Source organism: Arachis hypogaea, chromosome 15, assembly GCF_003086295.3.
Source record: "Arachis hypogaea cultivar Tifrunner chromosome 15, arahy.Tifrunner.gnm2.J5K5, whole genome shotgun sequence".
Classification (NCBI taxonomy): domain Eukaryota; kingdom Viridiplantae; phylum Streptophyta; class Magnoliopsida; order Fabales; family Fabaceae; genus Arachis; species Arachis hypogaea.
Window position 1 is genome coordinate 141,235,751 of NC_092050.1, and position 20,058 is coordinate 141,255,808.

General features: G+C 33.6%; 1 protein-coding gene across 2 annotated transcripts; it reads right to left on the reverse strand.

Annotated features, from left to right (window-relative positions):
* Nucleotides 1-1,087: 1,087 nt before the first annotated feature.
* On the reverse strand, nucleotides 1,088-4,333 carry LOC112750955 (probable serine/threonine-protein kinase SIS8). 2 transcript variants are annotated; one of them, XM_072217007.1, is made up of 5 exons: nucleotides 4,123-4,333; nucleotides 3,892-3,969; nucleotides 3,690-3,788; nucleotides 3,514-3,582; nucleotides 1,088-2,584 (listed from the first exon to the last, which is right to left on the reverse strand). In XM_072217007.1, exons 2-5 carry the CDS (start codon nucleotides 3,904-3,906, stop codon nucleotides 2,531-2,533), a joined length of 237 nt encoding a protein of 78 aa, XP_072073108.1. In that variant the 5' UTR covers nucleotides 3,907-3,969; nucleotides 4,123-4,333; the 3' UTR covers nucleotides 1,088-2,530. The 2 variants fall into 2 exon arrangements, with proteins under 2 accessions (XP_072073108.1, XP_072073110.1); XM_072217009.1 differs by having other exon boundaries at nucleotides 3,892-3,974.
* Nucleotides 4,334-20,058: the final 15,725 nt, after the last annotated feature.

A 20,058-nucleotide genomic window follows, 5' to 3' on the forward strand; every position in this document is an offset into this window, starting at 1 on the left:
AATATAAATTAACCGAAGAAACATTAGACAAGGAAGTACTTTTCAATAACCTTTGACTTCTCCCCGATAAGATTTAACAAGCACTCGAGACCCACGAACATAATGGGGATTCCCTTTGTCTAAAATGGTTTTAACCGTTTGTGGATCAATAAACGTCACAAAGCCAAACATCCTTTTCTGCTGGAGGTGAGAACCAAAGTCGAAGGATTGGATTAGAGAGATGTTCTATTTTGAGAAGAAAGATAGAATAGACCGTAATGAAAAAGGGTTGAAAAGGGTGACCAAAGAAAACAACGCCTTTGAAGCTTTTGTTGACTTGTGACACTAACAGACAGGTAAGCAAATGATGACGTTGTTTGTCAAATAACAGACAGAAAGACTAACATGAGTATTTTTAAATTTTTTGGGGACAATTCTGATTAATTTTATTTTTCGAAGACCAATTTTAAAGATCGAATAATCTTTCAGGCATCAATTTGAGTATTTACTCTTTTCCCTTTGTTACTACAATTAATCCGTTTAAATTGGCTTCTCAATTACTTTTCTAAAAGAAAAAGAAATGTTGACTAAACTAACAAAAATTTATGTTTGATCCGCTAAAAAGATCATTTTAAAAGATAAAAGACATTTAATTTTAATATACAGAAAATATAAATTATTTTATATCTTAAATAACTATTCATATTATTTTTACAAATATAACATCACGTATTAAATATATGTATATAATAAAATACTAAAGCACTTTTATACTTTTTTTTTTCCATCAAATTTACACCAAAAGACATTATTTTTACGAGTTTGATAAAAATATAAATAATATTATTTTTTTAGCAAGAAAGGTGAAGAAGTTATGTTTTATTTAGTAAAATTTTTACTTTTTTTTAAAGTAATTTATAGAAATTAACTTTTAAAAGATAACATTTTAAAAATTATAACATTAATAAATTAAATTAAAACTAATTTTCAATAAATAGAAGTAATAATAGCATTTAGTAAAATAATTTTTAAAATTTAAAAATACTATAATATACATTAATATAAAAATTATATTTAGATATCAATTAATGTATAAGATTATATTAGATTTTTTAATTTTAATATGCAAAATTATTTTTGAAAAATTCCATTTTAAATGCTTTTAAAAACACTTCTATCTTTTAAAATTTGTAAGTACAAATACATAATCTTTCTTATATACCAAATGCAAAATAAAAAATTTGTACTTTTAAATAAAAAATACTTTTTCAAAAAATTTTACCAAACCAAGCCTTAGACATAACACTTGGACCCATCCAAATAAAAAAATGAAAAACAAAAAAAGAATAAAAAGCTTATCCAATTTGCATTTACAGCACCAAACAATTTCCACGCACTATCAATTTTTTTCCCATTCAAGCTACAACTGCAACATTTCATAATTTATGCACATCAAAATTTAGAATTGATTACAGCAAAATTATAAAGAATTGTGTACACAAACAAATGGTACAAACTGATAATGACTCCACCGAAGAAAAAAAAAACTGGGAAGAAAGAAAATAAAAAAAAAAGAAAGGAAAGGGTCAAGACTGAAAAGAATCAGAGCCTCACAGGACTGAATGAGCAAAAATACTATACAACTCGTCAAGTCCCTAGTTTTCAACCAAGTATTCTAGTTTAAAAATGAGGAGTGCTAGGGGGCCAGCAATTTTTGTGATTTGTAGCCATCAAATAACTATCAATGATGATTTTAATGGTGTGAGATTGGCATGAAATTTCATCCAATGGCTCACATTTCTTTGCTGGTTACATGCTGGCTAGAATTTGAAAAAGTTACTGGCCTCCTAGACTTTTCCTTTAAGAATTGTGTAATCAAGTCCCTATCATGCATAAAAATCTTTAAGAGAAAACGAGTCGTCATTAAGGGGTTTCTTGAAACTGGCTTGCACTTTATAAAGATTTTTTATTAAAAAAATGGTTATATTGAAACAAAACTGTACCTTGGCAAGATCAAATGTGTATTTCCTTTCATGTGATTATTCATATCAGATAGAACAAGTGGTTTTCAGAATGCTATAAGCAAGAGTTCTGATATCTTAGAATACGGATAAAATGATTGAAGAGTACACTCACGTCTGCTAGCATTGATTGATAATATCCGTGATAGCAGGGTCCATATCATCTGTAATGACAAGGCAACAATGCTGGAAACCGACAGCACCCACAACTTGCATCGGATTCATTCCACCCCAGGGCTGTTGCAAAGTAGAGAGCTCCCATAATATGACTCAAAGTATAAACATCGCACCGGGATATCCAATCACCACTTGTTATCATAAAATTATGAATGCCTTAAAAGGGTGGCAAAACCAATGAGAAGAACGACGAGACAAGGAAGCCAAAGAACAACACTTATATGTAATAAAAACTCCAACTTATTTTTTCCTATGCCAGATGATTCAGGTTAGAGAGGAACACAGACTATGAAATCCTCCTCCACAAGCAAAATAAAGAAAAATTTAATGACGAAAACCAATGATAACTGAGCTTACTTTTCATTTGAAGGTTCATTTCTTAATACTTCAGGCACCATCCACTCGGCCTGCAACATGTCATAAAAAATGAATATATTGCAATGCCAAACAAACGCTTAGCAGCAAAACTAAATGCGTGCAGAATATTGGAACTGATCACGCATACGAAAGAGAGGAGCTTGAGGTAGAGATGAAAAGCATGTAGTTACACTAAGGCCCCATTTGGCAATTATCAGAGGACACAGACCTATTTGAAACTCTTACCAAACAATAACTTTAGGCCTCAACAAAATTAAGAAAGATTTGCTCATTTGTTACCAAAGAACATTCATCGTAGTAGAGTAAGTTGGTAAAGTCTAGAGAAGAGTTACAAGAGTTGGTTATGAAAGAACTGTTGGCTGTTAGAACAGTGCCAGCTACATAGGAGAGCTGTTAGTTACAGCTATCATAAATAATTTTAAGAATGAACGGACTGTTGTGCCTTTTGTACTAGCTTGCACAGCAAGCTACCCTTCTCTATACATAAGCACAGATTAGTGATAAACTCACTAGTAATGCAGATCATAAATTTCTTGTCTTTCTCTTCAAATCCTCTTCTCTTTCTCACTCTGTTTTCTTCCTTCTCTCATTCTCTCAAACCTTATTCAATTGACATTTTCTTGGCACATAGAACTTGTAATTGTATTATAAATTGAACATAACATAAGCCGAGGCTAAAGATAGGTATTCATCATCACAAAAGGATTAATATAACATGTCAAACATAATGAATTTTTAAACGGCAAGAAGCTCCTGGTTTTCCAAATTTTTTGTTAAAAGATAATAGCAAATGCCTCCATTTGTGTATGTTTGTATAGATTTAGAAGAATATAAAGCACAACGAACATAAAAAATATGCAGCAAAATGTAGAACAAGAACATGAAAGAACGAATAATTCAGAATGCAGAGGGTATGACACAGTATTTGAGCTTAGAAATAAGGATTATGACAGCTTACTGTTCCTGCAGTTAATCTGGAAGAAAGGAATGTAATGTGCTTCATTCTTGATAAGCCAAAATCACATAACTATACGAAAGAAAAAAAGAAAGGGTGAAAAAAACCAATTAAACCATATCTACAGGTAGCATTCAGCATGCTATCAAGAAAATTCAAACATGACAATTAGTTGACACCTTCACAACCCAATTTTTATCAACAAGAAGATTTAGTGACTTCAAATCACGGTGTACAATCACTGGAGTGCAGTTGTGCAAATGGTTTATTCCTCGGGCCTGTAGATTCAAGAGATATATGTCACGTCAACTGAGTTTCACTAATTATGGCAATAATTTTCTTAATGAAACTACATCGCAATAAAAGAAAAACGAATCTTACAGTATCGAGGGCCATCTCAACTGCCTTTGCTCATCTAGTTGATTGTTTGGCAGATGAATTAGTCTATACAAACTTCCTCTGCACTAGCAAATATAAAGTTCAGACTTCTGAGTCATTAAAAGTAATCCTTCTAGAACAACATTAATCAAAATAATAAATAAATGTAAAGAAATTCATCAAATAAAATCAAATTCAATTTCAAAGAGTTCTGTATTGTTTCACTTTTAACACCTCCGTCACAACAACACACAATCCAAGAGCATGCGAGTGAAGGAATCAACAGCTTCATCAAGTAATTGGGACTGAGAGGGAGAGTGTAGGGATGAAGTTGAAGGGAAGCAAAGACGGAGAGCGGACTGGGGAACAGAATTTGGGAATTGAAAAGCATACCTTAATTTGATTGGTGAGGATGAGAAGAATGACAACATTCTTGCAATCAAAACTCAAGAGGAGCAGTGGTGGAACTTGAAACAAAATTTTGGGGACAGATAGAAAATAATTGTCAAAATGTTTTGATATGAATCTCAGATACCCTCGTCTAATCTCATCTCTCTGGTTTGGGTGATATTGTCAAACTTAAAACTGTTTTTTAAGATCTCGTTCCAAAAAGTTAAGGTTAAAGTCATGAGATGTAACTTTTAGAACTTTTGAAGGTTATATCCCACTTTTTTCGTAATTCATTAGAGTAGAAGAACTATCTACAGGTGTTGATATTGTAAAAGTTATATGTTCTCCTTCTTAAACATTAGCTTTTTTCTTAAAAAATGTATCAATTCTTTGATTTTTTATTATTATTTTATATAAAAATTTGAATATATATCCTGTAAAATATGTAAAGAAGAAGTTAGAAGGACAAATATTAAAATTTATAATATTTATTGAATTTTTTTATTAATTTATACAAATACAATAATATTAATACTTATTGAATATTTTATTATTTTTTATCATATAAAAAATTAAATTAAATAAATAGTAAAATATAAAATAATATTAAATTAAATAAATAAAAAATATCTAATTTTTTATATTTGAACTAAAGATAGAGAGAGTGTTGTTTATTGAACTTATTAGATACTTTAAGTCATAGTAAAGTATTTAAGTCAATTGAACTATTTTTTATCTTTTAAAAAAATACTAGTAAATTTTTTATAAATAGTTTGGGGGGCCATGACCCCCTCGTCTGAACTAAGTTCTGCCACTGAAGAGAGTATGGTAAAATGGAATGCGTTGAGTCGAAGAGTGCTTTCCACCTTACCATGTTGGTTTACGAGGAAAATAGAAGCAAAGAAAAAGAGAGGAAAGGTAATTACTAATTAAAGAAAATTGATTATTTTTTATTGTTTAGTCAGAAAAAAGTTAGAAATAAAAAGTTGAATAATGTAAAAAAATTGATGGGATTTAATAAATTTTTTTTAATATTAAAAGAAAAGGAGTAAAAAATTTGTTATGTTTTTTTTATTTTTAATAGTATTCTTTTTTTTTTAATATATTTTATAATATAAAAATAAAATTATTTTTTATAATATTTTTTATTTAAATATATTTAAGAAAAATAAAAATATATTTAATTTTTAATTTTTTATTTCTTATTTTTTTTATTTCTTTTCTTTTAACTAAACATATTAGAGAGTGAGAATAGTATCAAATTTATTTGAGATTATTTTTTTAAGAGAAAATTTTAAACGACAGTGAGGTTTAATAAAAAATTACGGAGTAATTATTTAAATCAGATCCTAAGAATTTTAAAATTGAACATTTTAGTCCCTAAGAAAAATTAATACACAGATTAATCTCCAAGATTTTACTTTGACAGACAAATCAGTCCCAGTTCATTTTCCGGCAGAATAATTACCCAGATTAGTCCCCAAAGATTTTAAAAATAGATATTTTAGTCCCCCAAAAAATTAATGTACAAATCAATCCCCAATGTTTCTTTCCGTTAGACATAATAATTCTTCCTCTAAAAATATAATAATAATAATAATAATAATAATAATAATAATAATAATAATAAATTATTATTATTATTATTAAGTGACTATATATATATATATATATATATATATATATATATATATATATATATATATATATATATATATATATATATAAAAGAATCTAATGAATAAATTTATCATTAAAAAAATACAAAAAAATACACCTTGTGCAATTAATAATAATAATAATAATAATAATAATAATAATAATAATAATAATAATAATAATAATTATTATTATTATTATTATTATTATTATTATTATTATTATTATTATTATTATTATTATTATTTTATTTTTGGATGAAGGACTGTCATGTCTAATGGAGAGAAATGTTGGAGATTGGTTTATACATTAATTTTTTTGGAGACTAAAATGTCCGTTTTTAAAATCTTTGGGGATTGATCTGGGTAATTACTCAAAAATTATGTCTCCAATCCTTAATCTTTATTTCTGTAAAACTAATTAATCTTTTTGTTAATATTTTTTTCTATATTAATGAAATAAACCTGTGTAACATATTAAACTATTGATTTATCTGTTAAAAACTAATTAGGATTGATAGATTTTTTTGTTGGGAGTCTGGTGTTTTGGGTAGTTGTTGGGGTCGTTTAGATTTTTTTATATATTTTTGTTACCGTTTTTAAATACATTGGTTAAATTTACTATGTCAAATTAAGTAATATTAGTAATTTTTAATTTATTTTTACTTATAAAAATTAAATTGAGAATATATTCGTGATTAATGTGTCACATAAATATATTCTGACGAGATATCATTAACGTGAGGACTAATTAGTCTCACAATGTTAAAGAACGAGGGCCAAAATTGATATTTTTTTTTTTTGGGGCTCCTGGTCCTTAGAAGAAATTTCTAGGGATGGAGATGGATATTTATTCTTTGTTTAGTTGTTTCTACTTTTAAAATTTGTCAAAACTAAAGAACTAAGAGATTGGATCCTCTTAATTTTTTTTATTTGAGGGGATAAAATGTGATCTCTTACCATATATTTTATAGATGGGATCAAGAGAAAATATCTACTTATCTATCTACTTCTACTTTATATACTAAAATTGGGTTTTTCCCTCAACTAATGGAAGTGAGGTGTCGATTTCTCATTAATCCATTTTCCCGCCAAAATGAATATACTATTTTCTCTTCTAAGTTTATTTTATTAGGGCTGGGCTACACATACAAGCTTACAAGCTTACAAGTTGGCCCAGCCCAAACAGAAGCCACGCGCATAAAGAGAGACAACATGGCGCGTCAAAATCACGCACTCAACACTACAACCGTTACGTATGGAAAACTCTTCCACTTCTTCCACTTCTCAAAACGCTTCGAAAACAAGGAAACCCTTCCATTTTCGAGCGAAAATCAAAGTTCAAAACATACAAATCGTTCTTCGAAACCTCCATCAAAACACGATCAAACTCTCCGTGAAGAATCTGAAGCAAAGCAACAATACTCAACGTAAGTTCGTTAAGATTCCTGTATATTTTACTTTTCTTCTACGCCGTTCTTCTAGGGTTTACTTCTTGCTTCTTTGTTACACTGTTCTAAGTTCTACGTCGTTCTACGTTCTTGTTTTAAGTTCTCCTGCTATTGTTGTTGATTTTTGGGGGTTTATTCCGTAGATTGGGGGGTGTATACTGCTTGAACTTGTAATGTGGCTTGATATTGAAGCATGTTTGACTGATATCTGACTGATATATATGGATACTGTATCTGAATAATATCTATGGGAGTATCTCACTGTTATCAACGGGTGTATCTGATTCTTACATATGGGTGTATCTTACTGTTATCAATGGGTGTATCTGACTCATATATGCGTGTATCTTACTGAGATCTCAATTAATTTGATATTGAAGCATGTTTGAGTGATACCTGACTGATATAAATGGATTTATCTGAATCATATCTATGGGTGTATCTCACTGTTATCAATGAGTGTATCTGAATCATATCTATGGGTGTATCTTACTGTTATCAATGGGTGTATCTGACTCATATATATGAGTGTATCGTACTGATGTCTTTGGGTGTATTTTACGTTTCAGAGAAAATGGCAGCAAGAAACAAAACAAAAGACCTTAAGTGTGCCACACATCTCCTGAGTGATAAGTTCAGAAACATGACTGAGGAGAAGAAGGCAATTGTGAGGGATCTTGAATTCGGTGGGTTGATGCACATCCCACCACTTAGGGTGGATCACCAACTCTTAAGGGAACTGACAAATAACTTCAAACTTGGGGAGAACAGACTGAAGACAGGATATGGTTCTTTCCAAATAACACCAAAAATAATAGGTGATGCGCTTGGCATCAATGCAACAGGTAACTAGCTCAAAATTATAGGTGTATATTAAGTTGATGCTTGGGTGTATTTAAGGTTGATGCTTGAGTGTATTTGAACCGACCTTGATACTTTGTTGTTTTTCTTTTTGTAGGAAATCTATTTCTTGAGAAAGTTGAGTATAAGAAACTCTCTGATGATGACAAAATAATTTTTAGAAGATTCCAGGGTAAGACCCTCAAAAGTCTTACCGATGAAATGATGGAAATCGGCGTTGGCAACGAAGAGGAACGCCTGATGTTCAAGAGGATATTCATCCTCTACATACAGATGGCGTTCCTTTTGCCAACGACGATAAACAAAATATCACCCGTGCACCTGGCCCCAATTTTTAACATGGACGGCATATCGGAGAGAAACTGGGGGGGGGCATGTTTTGACCTTCTTGATCAAGGGCATCACAGACTACCAGGAGAAGAAGAAGAAGGCAATTGATGGCTGCCTCTTTGCCCTGATGATAATATACTTTCATCTTTCTGAAAACAAAGGCAAGAAGAGGGCTGAAAGACCACCAAAGCCTTGGATTGCCAACTGGACTAAGGAGCAGTTGGTGGAAAGAATGACTGCAGAAAGAGAGGAAATTTTGGTAAGTAAACATAATATGTTGCTTGTATTTTATTTACCTGAATGCTGCTAGCTAAAATATCTAATGTTTCAGGGGATTGTGAAGATGGCGGAGACAAGAGCAAGAGAAAAAATGAAAAAAAAAAGAAAAAAAATAAAAAAAACAAGAAATAAAAAAAACAAAAAAAGGAAGGCGAGTCCAACATCATCTTCAGAGACAGAAACAGCTACTGACATTGACACTTCTACCTCTGAGTCTGAGACTCAAGAAGACTCAGAGGATTCAGGAAGAAAACACCCCAGCAAAAAGGGGAAAAAGTAAGTACCATACTTGGGTGTAATTTCTTTTTTGAGTTGGGTGTATTTTGTTCATCACGTTGGGTGTGTGTAGTTTATTAAGCTGGGTGTGTTCGTTTGCTGCGTTGGATGTATATTGTATATTCAGTTGGGTGTATGTTGTGAATTTATTTGGGTGTATTTTTAGTATGTTCTAAATAATGATTGTTTGCCTTCCAGAATGGACTCCAGAAAAAGAAAGCAGAGGCAAGAGGAGTCAGATTCTGATTCAGAATCTGAATCTGAACCAAGTGATGAGTAATGTCCTGAAATTATTACTCCTTTCTTTTGGCTTCATTATAAAGATTTCGTGTATTAACTAAAGTGTCTATTATTAACTTATAGGAGCGAAGAATCATCACCTGTAGAGAAGGAGAAGGAGAAGAAAAAAACAAAAACAACACCAAAAAAGTAAGCACTTCTTTGCATATAATTAGATTAGACGACTATTCTGTGATAAAATTAATTTCTTATTTCTGATTGGTACTCTTTTCTTTCCACCCAGAACACAACCAAAAAAGAAAAAAGTTGTTGTGGAGGATTCACCTCCTAAAGAAGATCAATACTTTGACCGGTACAGTACCTCGTAAGCTATATTACCGTCTATCATCGTAATTATTTTTGTTAACGTCTTCTTTTATGAATGTAGTGAGACATATGAAATATCAAGTGACGAACTAGATGAATGGCTAGGGCAAAATAAATCTGCTGCAGAGGGGTATGTCTTGCTGAGCTGTCTATTTCATATTTTGGTGTGTTTTGTATGCTAATAATTGTTTCTTGTTTTCCAGGGAGAACCAAGCAGACCTGCGATCGACAGAAGGTCGCTATGTGTCGTCTGAAACGTAAGAAGCTTTACTATTTAATAAAATCTTGTTATCATGATTTGGGTGTATTTTGTGGAACCATTTCGGTGTATTGTGTTGATCAAGTTGGGTGTATGTTGTTTATTAAGTTGGGATATTTCGTTTGTTGTGTTGGGTGTATATTGTCCATTCGGTCGGTTGTATCTTGTGCATTCATTTGAGTGTATTTTATACCTGTATCTTATTTTGTCTGAATAACATGAGATCTGTTTTAGAATGCCGGCTGTGAACTTGGGAAGTGATGCTCCTTCCTCTCAAGGGCGCACAGAACAGAGTAGTGTAAACCAGCCGTCACAGAGCATGTAATTTCTCTTTCAAATAATCGTTACTTTTGTTCTTCTATTACCCTTCTACTTCTAATTCTGTATATATTTTTTTTTAGAAAAAAAAGCCCTTTATTATTTTATTCAAGAAAAAAAAGGCAGGAAAAAAAAGCAAAAACTGCAAGTATGTAAGTTCTCAAAAAAACAAAGCCTGTCTTCTTTTTGAATTGTTCGGGTGTATTTCTTGAATTTCTTTGGGTGTATTTTAGGTTGAGTCCGTCTGATTCGAATATGATGGTTGTGAGGGAACAGACACCGTCGGAAGCGCTTGCAGTGTGAGTTTTCCAATAATATTTCAACCTTATAACCTTATTATTTTCAAAGGCGTTGTTAACCTTTCACTTTTCTTCTTGTTTAGAGTCCCGATTCAGGTTTTTGTGCCAGCATCCCAAACAACCACTGAGACAGATTTTGAACCAACCCCTATGCTACAGATTGAAGGGACTACAGAAACGTAAGAAATAGTATTGAGTGTATGTTTGTTTAGAGTTTGGGTGTATATTAGCTAACAGTTTGGGTGTATATTGTTCCTGATTAGTTTTTTTTACGCCGTGATTAATTTTTGGTAACTGTGCAGCACTCCTGAAACCCCCAAACAACTTCAAGAGACCACACCCACGGTTCCCCCAGCTCCAACTAAAATGTAAGTTCATCAGACTAAAATCAATCTTTGCTTATCATCCGTATATTCTTATTCTTATACATGATGACGTAGTCATCCAGACGCAGAAGACGCTGCTGCCCTGTTAATGATGGCACGGACAGCATCCTATGTTCCTAAAACAGATCCAGGGGTGCCATCATTCAGCCTTGCATTGACTGATTCGAGCCATGAGGGGGCATCAAGGCAGGAGACAGAATGGACAAAATCTCCTGAATCTGCAAATTTGATAGAAGAATTGGACAATTTGGTCCAAAAAATAGCAAGCAGTGCGGCGAAGGAAAACAACAAAAGTCCACAAATTGAGAGGGGGACTGGGGGAGAAAGTTCTGAAAAGTTTCGAACTCCTGGGGGATTATATCAGATTACAGATGATATGAAACAAAAGTGCTACATCTGGGGGACGAGACTGAAGGAAGATGCAGATGGCAATACTAACGAGTATGAGGAGATGTGCACTCTGATTGGCCAAGGAGAATACATTTTGATGAGAATGCACCTTGTATCCCTCCAGGCAAAAAGTGATATAGAATCTCAGGTAATATTAGAACAACATTAATGTTTTTACACCAAAGTCAATTGCAATGCTTATTAATGTAAAATTGATTTTGGCATATATTTCTAGATTGTATCTGCCATCTGCCTCATCCTCAACCAGAAAAATGAAAAGAGGTTTCAAGAACAAATATACTGTCTCCCCCCCGATATTGTGGTAAGTGTTACTTCTACGAGCTTTGGGTGTATTTTCTGTATTGATTTGGCTGTATTTTTTACGTTCCATTGGGTGTAAGTTTAGTATTTCATTTCTTGTTTCGCAATTCTTGCAGTGCATGGCGCTTTCGGATCACCCAAAGGGGGAATTCATATCACCAAAAACGAAAAGGGAATTCAAAGTGGAAGCCTACCCGAGTTTCATTCCCTTCATAGATAAAAAAAAATTAACTTCGCATCAATATGTAAGTTTTCGTTTACTAAATTTGTTAGTACGCTTATTTACTTATATGCCAAATAAAATAACACACTGTTGAAATGTGGGAATCCTTCAGATTTTTGCTCCTGTTTGCCACTCGGGGCATTGGTGGTTATGGCTCATAAATACAAGAAAGCGAAAATGTCATATACTTGACCCGCTACACAAAAAAGCTCCAAGCGATGAGAGAAAGGACATTAATAAATTCACTGTAAGTTGCCTCTGTCTTGTTTACTTTAATATTTAGGTCTATTTCGTTAGTTGTGTTGGGTGTATATTGTCCATTCAGTTGGGTGTATCTTGTGCATTTATTCGGGTGTATTACTGATTTATTTTGCTATTTAAGGGATATGTATTTTCAAGATTGATAACATATACCGGCGGGAAACCTCTGCAGAAAGGGGAGAATGAGAAAAAAATTAAATCATCATATGTTAAAATATCAGGCCAAAAAACAAGGTATAAATTTGTGAGTCTGAACATTAAACTTTCGTAAATGAGATTTGTAATTTATTTTCTTCATTTTCAGCTATGACTGCGCTATCTATGTTATGAAGTGGATGGAGTTAATTGAGCCGGAAAACATAAAAAAGGGGAAGTATGAATGGGATAATTGGCCACAGGTAACTGTCTTTAGAACTATATAACTCTGTATTACTTTACTGAATTAATATTGCTGTTTAAACAGAATATACTTTTTAATTGTAGGAGGAGGTGGACCACTATAGAGTGGAGTATGCTTCCCGGATACTATTCAGTGAGATGAATAGAGAAAGAGATCGGGCAATTAGGGAGAGTAGTGCTATAAGGCTGTCGAAGCCATCCTCTGTATTATTGAGTCCGTTTTGTCAGATTAATTCTGCTGATATAGAAACTGCGTAATCCAACTGCTGGGTAGTTTGTAAATTGAACAAATGATGTAAATATTTGCCATTTATCAACAAGTTCTGTTCCATGTATATTTTTTCCCATAGTTAAACTATCTGTGCTGGTAAACTGTCTGTGATGTATTCAAAAGCTGTATTACAGATGGTAAAATATGAAGAAAAAATCAAGGCATATATAAACGCAAATTATAAACTGTTACACCCAACGCAGGTCTAATAATACACCCAACATTGCGTAAAATATACACCCAAACTGTCTGTGCTGTATTCAAAATGTATGAATTACATGTACTAAAATATGAAGAAAAACATCAAATCAAATATACACCCATAACCTGCGAATTTTTAGAGCTTTGGTTCTATATGAATCTATATATGTGTCTATATGTAAATTTTCAATGAACAAAAATACACCCAAAAGAACGGTGCTTTTACACCCATATTCTATAAAACTATACACCCAAAGAGTTATCCCCTGCTGCTGGTACCCTACACTGATAATTCATAAACGTGTCCTTGATATTGGCTGGAATTTGAATGCGCCGCTGATGCAGCATCAAAACAGGTTTATCTGAATATAACACTCACACATTAGCTAACCTATTAACGAGAAAAATAAACTCAATCGCCACAAATTTAAAGAACATTACTTTTACCTCGCTTAAAACTTTCGTCTTCTTCTTCTTTGTGCCATTTGCGATCTGTTTCTCCAGCTTTGAACCTAGCCTGTTTTTTGGACGTCCTCTTGTTCGAATCCTTGGCGGGCTTTGAAGCTCGTTAACGGATTCCAAGTTGGCGTCTTCGTGGGATAAAGAAGATGTCCCCTTCCTTTTGGCTTTTAATGCTTCCATCTCAGCCATGACATTATCGTAAGCACGGTGCAGAATTGCAGTCAGCTCCTCCGATTCGGAGGCAAATTCGCAAATATTTTGCGAACGAAAAACCAATTGGTCGAACCTCTTGCTTCTTGGCTCCATTAGTGGCTCGTCGTGGCTGCTCTTGATGTGTGTGTGTCGCCTCTTTACCTTCTTGCTCCATCGTTCCAGTATGTATCTAGGTGACACTTGGCTTGCTTGTTCGAAGCTTAACACGCTTAGTGCGTGACGGCACAGTATCCCTCTCGACTCGAATAATAAGCATTCGCATTTTACCTCGGCTGCAACTGAGTCGTAAGTAACCACAAACTTGTTGAATATTGAGCTGGAAACTTGTTCTCCGACTTCGTATACTGAATAGCCTAGAGCGGAATTCTTTAATCTGGTGATGCAATTCGCCTTTCCTCTGAATTGCGCTTGGACTTCCCTAAACTTTGCGTGAGTGTACACATCTTGAAACTGAGCTTCAATGGGGGATTTGGTTGCACACGGTATGACCGTATGAAAATCTGCAGCATCTGATTCTCTCTCTGCTTGCTCCCTGCTTCCAAGGCAATTATCGTATTGTTTGACAAACTGAATAAGCGAGCTGTTCCGGGTGATATACTTGTTAAAAAATGAATGCATGCTCTCGCTCCTTTGGGTGCTTCTCATCCCTGCCCAGAAGTGGTGATCCAGATAGATAGGAACCCATATGTGACGGTCTTCGTACAGATCTGCATAATACACCCAAACACAGACTGTAAATACACCCGAGGGAACATGCAATATACACCTCTGCTGCAGATTTTAAAAAGACATTACCTGAAAGCCACTTGTTGTTCGCAAGACCAAAATTCAGCAGAAAATCGTTCCAATTCCTATCGAATGAGTCTTTGCTGTGAGAGTTCCAAACAACTTGGCTCATTTCTTGTTCGATATCGGCATGTCCCTTGTACCCGTTTAATTTGCTTGGAATCTTCTTCATGATGTGCTAAATACACCAACGGTGAATTGTCGTTGGCATACAGGCCTCTAAAGCCCTTTTCATTGATGCGCACTGATCGGTGAGAAACCCTTTCGGAGCGTTTCCTCCCATGCAACGAAGCCAGCATTCAAATAACCATTTGAATGATTCAATTTCTTCGTTCTTCATCAAAGAGCATCCGAGAAGTGTTGAATGACCATGGTGATTCACCCCGACGAAAGAACCACAGACCAAATTATACCTGAAACAAATTACCATGGTCCAGAATGCAAAATCATTAGTTACACCTTAACAAATGCTTCGCATACACCCAATGAAACAGCCAATATACACCTCTGATGCGGATTCGTAAAAATAAAATAATTTAGCATCATAAACAGGGGCAGTTTGTATTGTAGGTGGTGTCAAATGAAATGACGTCTCCGAAATACTCAAAGGCGGCTCTGCTTCTCGCATTGGCCCAAAAAGCGAACTTAATCGATTGATCCTCTTCGAGTTGGAGCTCAAAAAAGAAATTCGGATTCTTCTCTTTCATTCTTAACAAATATTTCCTGAATTCCTTTGCATCTTCTTGTTCGGAAACATTCCGCACTTCCCTCGAAATGTAATTCTTCACGTCCTTTTCGATAAAATTTAACTCGCGATGACCCCCGGCAGCCGCAACAAATGATTGGTATGTTTTGCTTGGTCTGATACCGGCCTCCTCGTTATTCTCTATCGTACGACGAATGGACATGCTTAGTTTCCTGTGCTGTTTGAGCATCTCTGCTTTGCTTAGACAGCAGGGGTGTGAATGATCAAGCACAACCTTTGAAATAATCCAAGCACCGACATCCTTCAATGTGTGTATATAAATTCTTGCAGGACAATTTAAACCGGCTGTAGGATTGGTCTTCTCGGTCGGAGATATTTTAGATTTCCATTTTCCCTCTCTGCTACATGTAATCAGTTGATTCTTAATCTCGTTTTCCTTCCTATTTGTGCACCGAACTCTTGTAGAGAAACCTGCAGCCTTGGCGTAGTTTCTGTAAAATTTTCCAGCATCTTCAAGGGTGGTAAAGGTCATTCCAACCTTCGGAACAAGCTCGTCATCAACAACCGAGAGAGGCTGCACAATACACCGTGTCAGTACTGTGAATACACCCATAGATATGATTCAAATACACCCAATCATGCCTAATATGATACACCCGAACCGCAACAACTCAACTACACAATGACCTTTAAAGCCATAAACTGTAAATACACAGGCTGCAGAATACACCATGTCAAAAACTAAAAACACACCCAATCATGTCTGATATAATACACCTGAACAACAACAACTCAATTAAAATAACAAAACCAGTAGTGTAGATACACCCACACTTCTAGCAAAAATACACCCAAAAAAAGAGCTGATCTACACCCGAGCGTCTGCTATAAATTTCAGTTAATTAATCACAACTAATACATTGAATCGACAGATTCACAGTCAATGTTCAGCAATTTTTCAACTACACAATGCTATACAAATTACTGAAAGAAAATTCATTATGTAGATCAAACCTCAGGAACTTCGTTAGATTCAACTTCATAATCCACTTCGCCTGAATTCAGCTGCGAGTCTGAGGTGGAATGATCCATTATCTTCAAAACGAGTTCAAACTTTGATTTCAGAAAACAACAAATCAAAATAGAAAACGAAGATCGAGTTGCAGAGAGAGAAAAAAGTAACGTAAACGAAGAACATACCAGTGAGAAAGCGAGACGAAAAGAACGATAGAGAAGAACGAGGGAAGACGCGCGAGAAGAAGAACAACCAAATCTCAAAATAATGAAAACGAAGAAGGAAACAAATATTTTAAATTTGGTAGTTAGATATACGCGGGATCTTATATAGCGCGTGTAATCAACGTACGTGGAGCAGCGCGTATTTTGATTTTATTGTTTAATGAGCTTGTAAAGCATACAAGCCCTAATGGCTTGTATGCAGAGCTTTTCCGTTTATAAAAATATCTTTATTATAATTATACTATAATTAGCATTTAAGTAATAATGCATAATTATACTAATTTAGGAAAATATCTTTATTATAGTTATATAAAATCAATACTTAATGCATTATTAAACTACTTATCAATTATCAATCGAAAATATAATAATAATAATAATAATAATAATAATAATAATAATAATAATAATAATAATAATAATAATAATAATAAAATATGATAATTATATGATAATGGCACTGGTTATTAATAACCAATTTATATTTCTCTAAATAAATTTATTTTAGAAAAATATCTTTATTATAATTATATTACAATATTACAATTAATATTTAATAAATAATGCATAATTATATTAATTTAAGAAAATATCTTTATTATCTATCTATTCTATTCTATTATATAAAAATCGAATTTTTGCATTTAATGATGGAACTGATGTGGCATGCTCTTAAGGTGTTTCCTAATTTATTTCATTTAAGTCGTTAAAGCAAATCAATTATAATTAATTAATTATATCAATTAATTAATTTGATTAGACATTCAAATCTCACCATTTATTATAATTTATATGAATTAATTAATTATAATTAATTATATCAATTAATTGATTTGGTTAATTATATTAATTATTTGATTTGATTGAAGTAAATATCAAATTATTTAATAAACAATAAATATAATAATAAAATATATGAATTAATTTAAGGATTAATCTTAGCATACAAGCGATTAACACTTACAAGTGTTACAAGTCCTGAAGCTTACTAACACCTTAAATGCGCTCCAATTGTTACGTACAAGTCACGCGCTATATAACAGAATATTATATCAATCAAAATCAATTAACGCGCGAATAATATAATTTCCAATTTTCAAAAGATTTCGTTACCTTCTTCGAATCTCTTGCCAAGTTTCTTTGTTCTCCTTCTTGCGTTCTTTGCTTGTATTTTCGATCGTTCTTTCTTCTGCGTTTATTACTGATTTGTTCTTCGTCATTCACCTCAGTTTCTTTTACTGTAACTCTAGCTTCATTTTATTTCGATTTTCTGGTTTCTGAAATCAAATTTTGAACGAACCTTGAAGATAATGGATGATTCAACCTCAGATTGTCAGCTCAATCAGGGTGAAGTGGATTTTGAATTTGAATCGAATGAAGTTTATGAGATTTGATTTAGATTCAGCTAATTAAGATTAATCTGAATTTGATGCAGTTATTCGTCTATGATTGTCTAGCTGAATAATTCGTGAACATAGACTGTGAAATTAATGCGTGAACATAATCTGTGGATTGAATCTAATGTATTAGTTTTGATTAATTATCTGCAATTTATAGCAGACGCTCAGGTGTAGATCATAACTTTTTGGGTGTATTTTTAGGGAAGTTTGGGTGTATTTTAGGGGAAGTTTGGGTGTACTTACAGTTTATGGTTTTTCTTATTATTTTAGTTGACTTGTTGTCGTAACGGATGTAGATCAGGAGTCCTTGGGTGTATTTTACTTTGATTGTTATTTTTTTATGAGGTGCAGAAATTCTATAGTATTTTCTTGTTTTAAACATGTTGTATTTTTGCAGCCCCTCTCTGTTGTTGATGAGCAACTTGTTCCCAAGGTTGGAATGACCTTTAAAACCCTTGAAGATGCTGACAAATTTTACAAGGACTATGCCAAGGCTGCAGGTTTTTCTACAAGAGTTCGGAGCACAAATAAAAAGAGAAACGAAAGTAAGAATCAATTGATTACATGTAGCAGAGAGGGAAAACGGAAATCTAAAATATCTCCGACCGAGAAGACAAATCCCACAGCTGGTTTAAATTGTCCTACAAGAATTTATATACACACATTGAAGGATGTTGGTGCTTGGATCATTTCAAAGGTCGTGCTACATCATTCACATCCTTGTTATCCAACTCAAGCAGAGATGCTCAAACAGCACAGGGAACTAAGCATGTCCGTTCATCGTACAATAGAGAATAATGAGGAGGTCGGTATCAGACCAAGCAAAACATTCCAATCATTCTTTGCGGCAGCTGGGGGTCACCGCGAGTTAAATTTTATTGAAAAAGATGTGAGGAATTACATCACGAGAGAAGTGCGGAATGTTTCGAAACAAGAAGATGCAAAGGAATTCGGGAAATATTTATTGAGAATGAAAGAGAAGAATCATAATTTCTTTCTCGAGCTTGAACTCGAGGACGATCAATCGATTAAGCTTGCTTTTTAGGCAGATGCAAGGAGCAAAGCTGTCTTTGAGTATTTCGGAGATATTATTTCATTTGACACCACCTACAATATAAACAGGTAATATGCTGTTCTTGTTTATGTTGCTAAATTAATTTTGTTCTATGAATCTGCTGCAGAGGTGTATATTGGATGTTTCTTGGGTGTATAAATTCATTATATGGATGTACGTAATGATTTTCATTCTGCAATGTCGTAATTTGTTTCAGGTATAAGTTGGTTTGTGGTTCTTTTGTCGGGGTGAATCACCACGGTCAGTCAATACTTCTTGGATGCGCTTTGATGAAAAACGAAGAAATTGAGTCGTTTAAATGGTTATTTCAATGTTGGCTTCGTTGCATGGGGAAAATGCTCCAAAAGGGTTTCTCACCGATCAATGCGCGTCAATAAAAAGGGCTATAGAGGCTTGTATGCCAACAACAATTCACCGCTGGTGTATTTGGCACATCACAAAGAAGATCCCAAGCAAATTAAATGGGTACAAGGGACATGCTGAAATTGAACAAGAATTGAGCCAAGTTGTTTGGAACTCTCATAGTAAAGATTCATTTGATAGGAATTGGAATGATTTTCTGCTAAATTTTGGTCTTGTGGACAACAAGTGGCTTTCAGGTAATGTTGTTTAAAATCTACAGTAGAGGTGTAAATTGCATATTTTTTCGGGTGTATTTATAGTCTGTTTTTGGGTGTATTCTGCAGATCTCTATGAAGACCGTCATATATGGGTTCCAATCTATCTGGATCACCACTTCTGGGCAGGGATGAAAAGCACACAAAGCAGCGAGATCATGCATTCATTTTTTAACAAGTTTATTACCCGGAACAGCTCGCTTATTCAATTTGTCAAACAATACGATAATTGCCTCGAAAGTAGGGAGCAAGCAGAGAGAGAATCAGATGCTGTAGATTTTCATACGGTCATACCATGTGCAACCAAATCCTCCATTGAAGCTCAATTTCAAGATGTGTACACTCATCAAAAGTTTAGGGAAGTCCAAGCACAATTTAGAAGAAAGGTGAATTGCATCACTAGATTAACGAATTTCGCTCTAGGCTATTCAATATACGAAGTTGGAGAACAAGTTTCCAGCTCAATATTCAACAAGTTTGTGGTTACTTACGA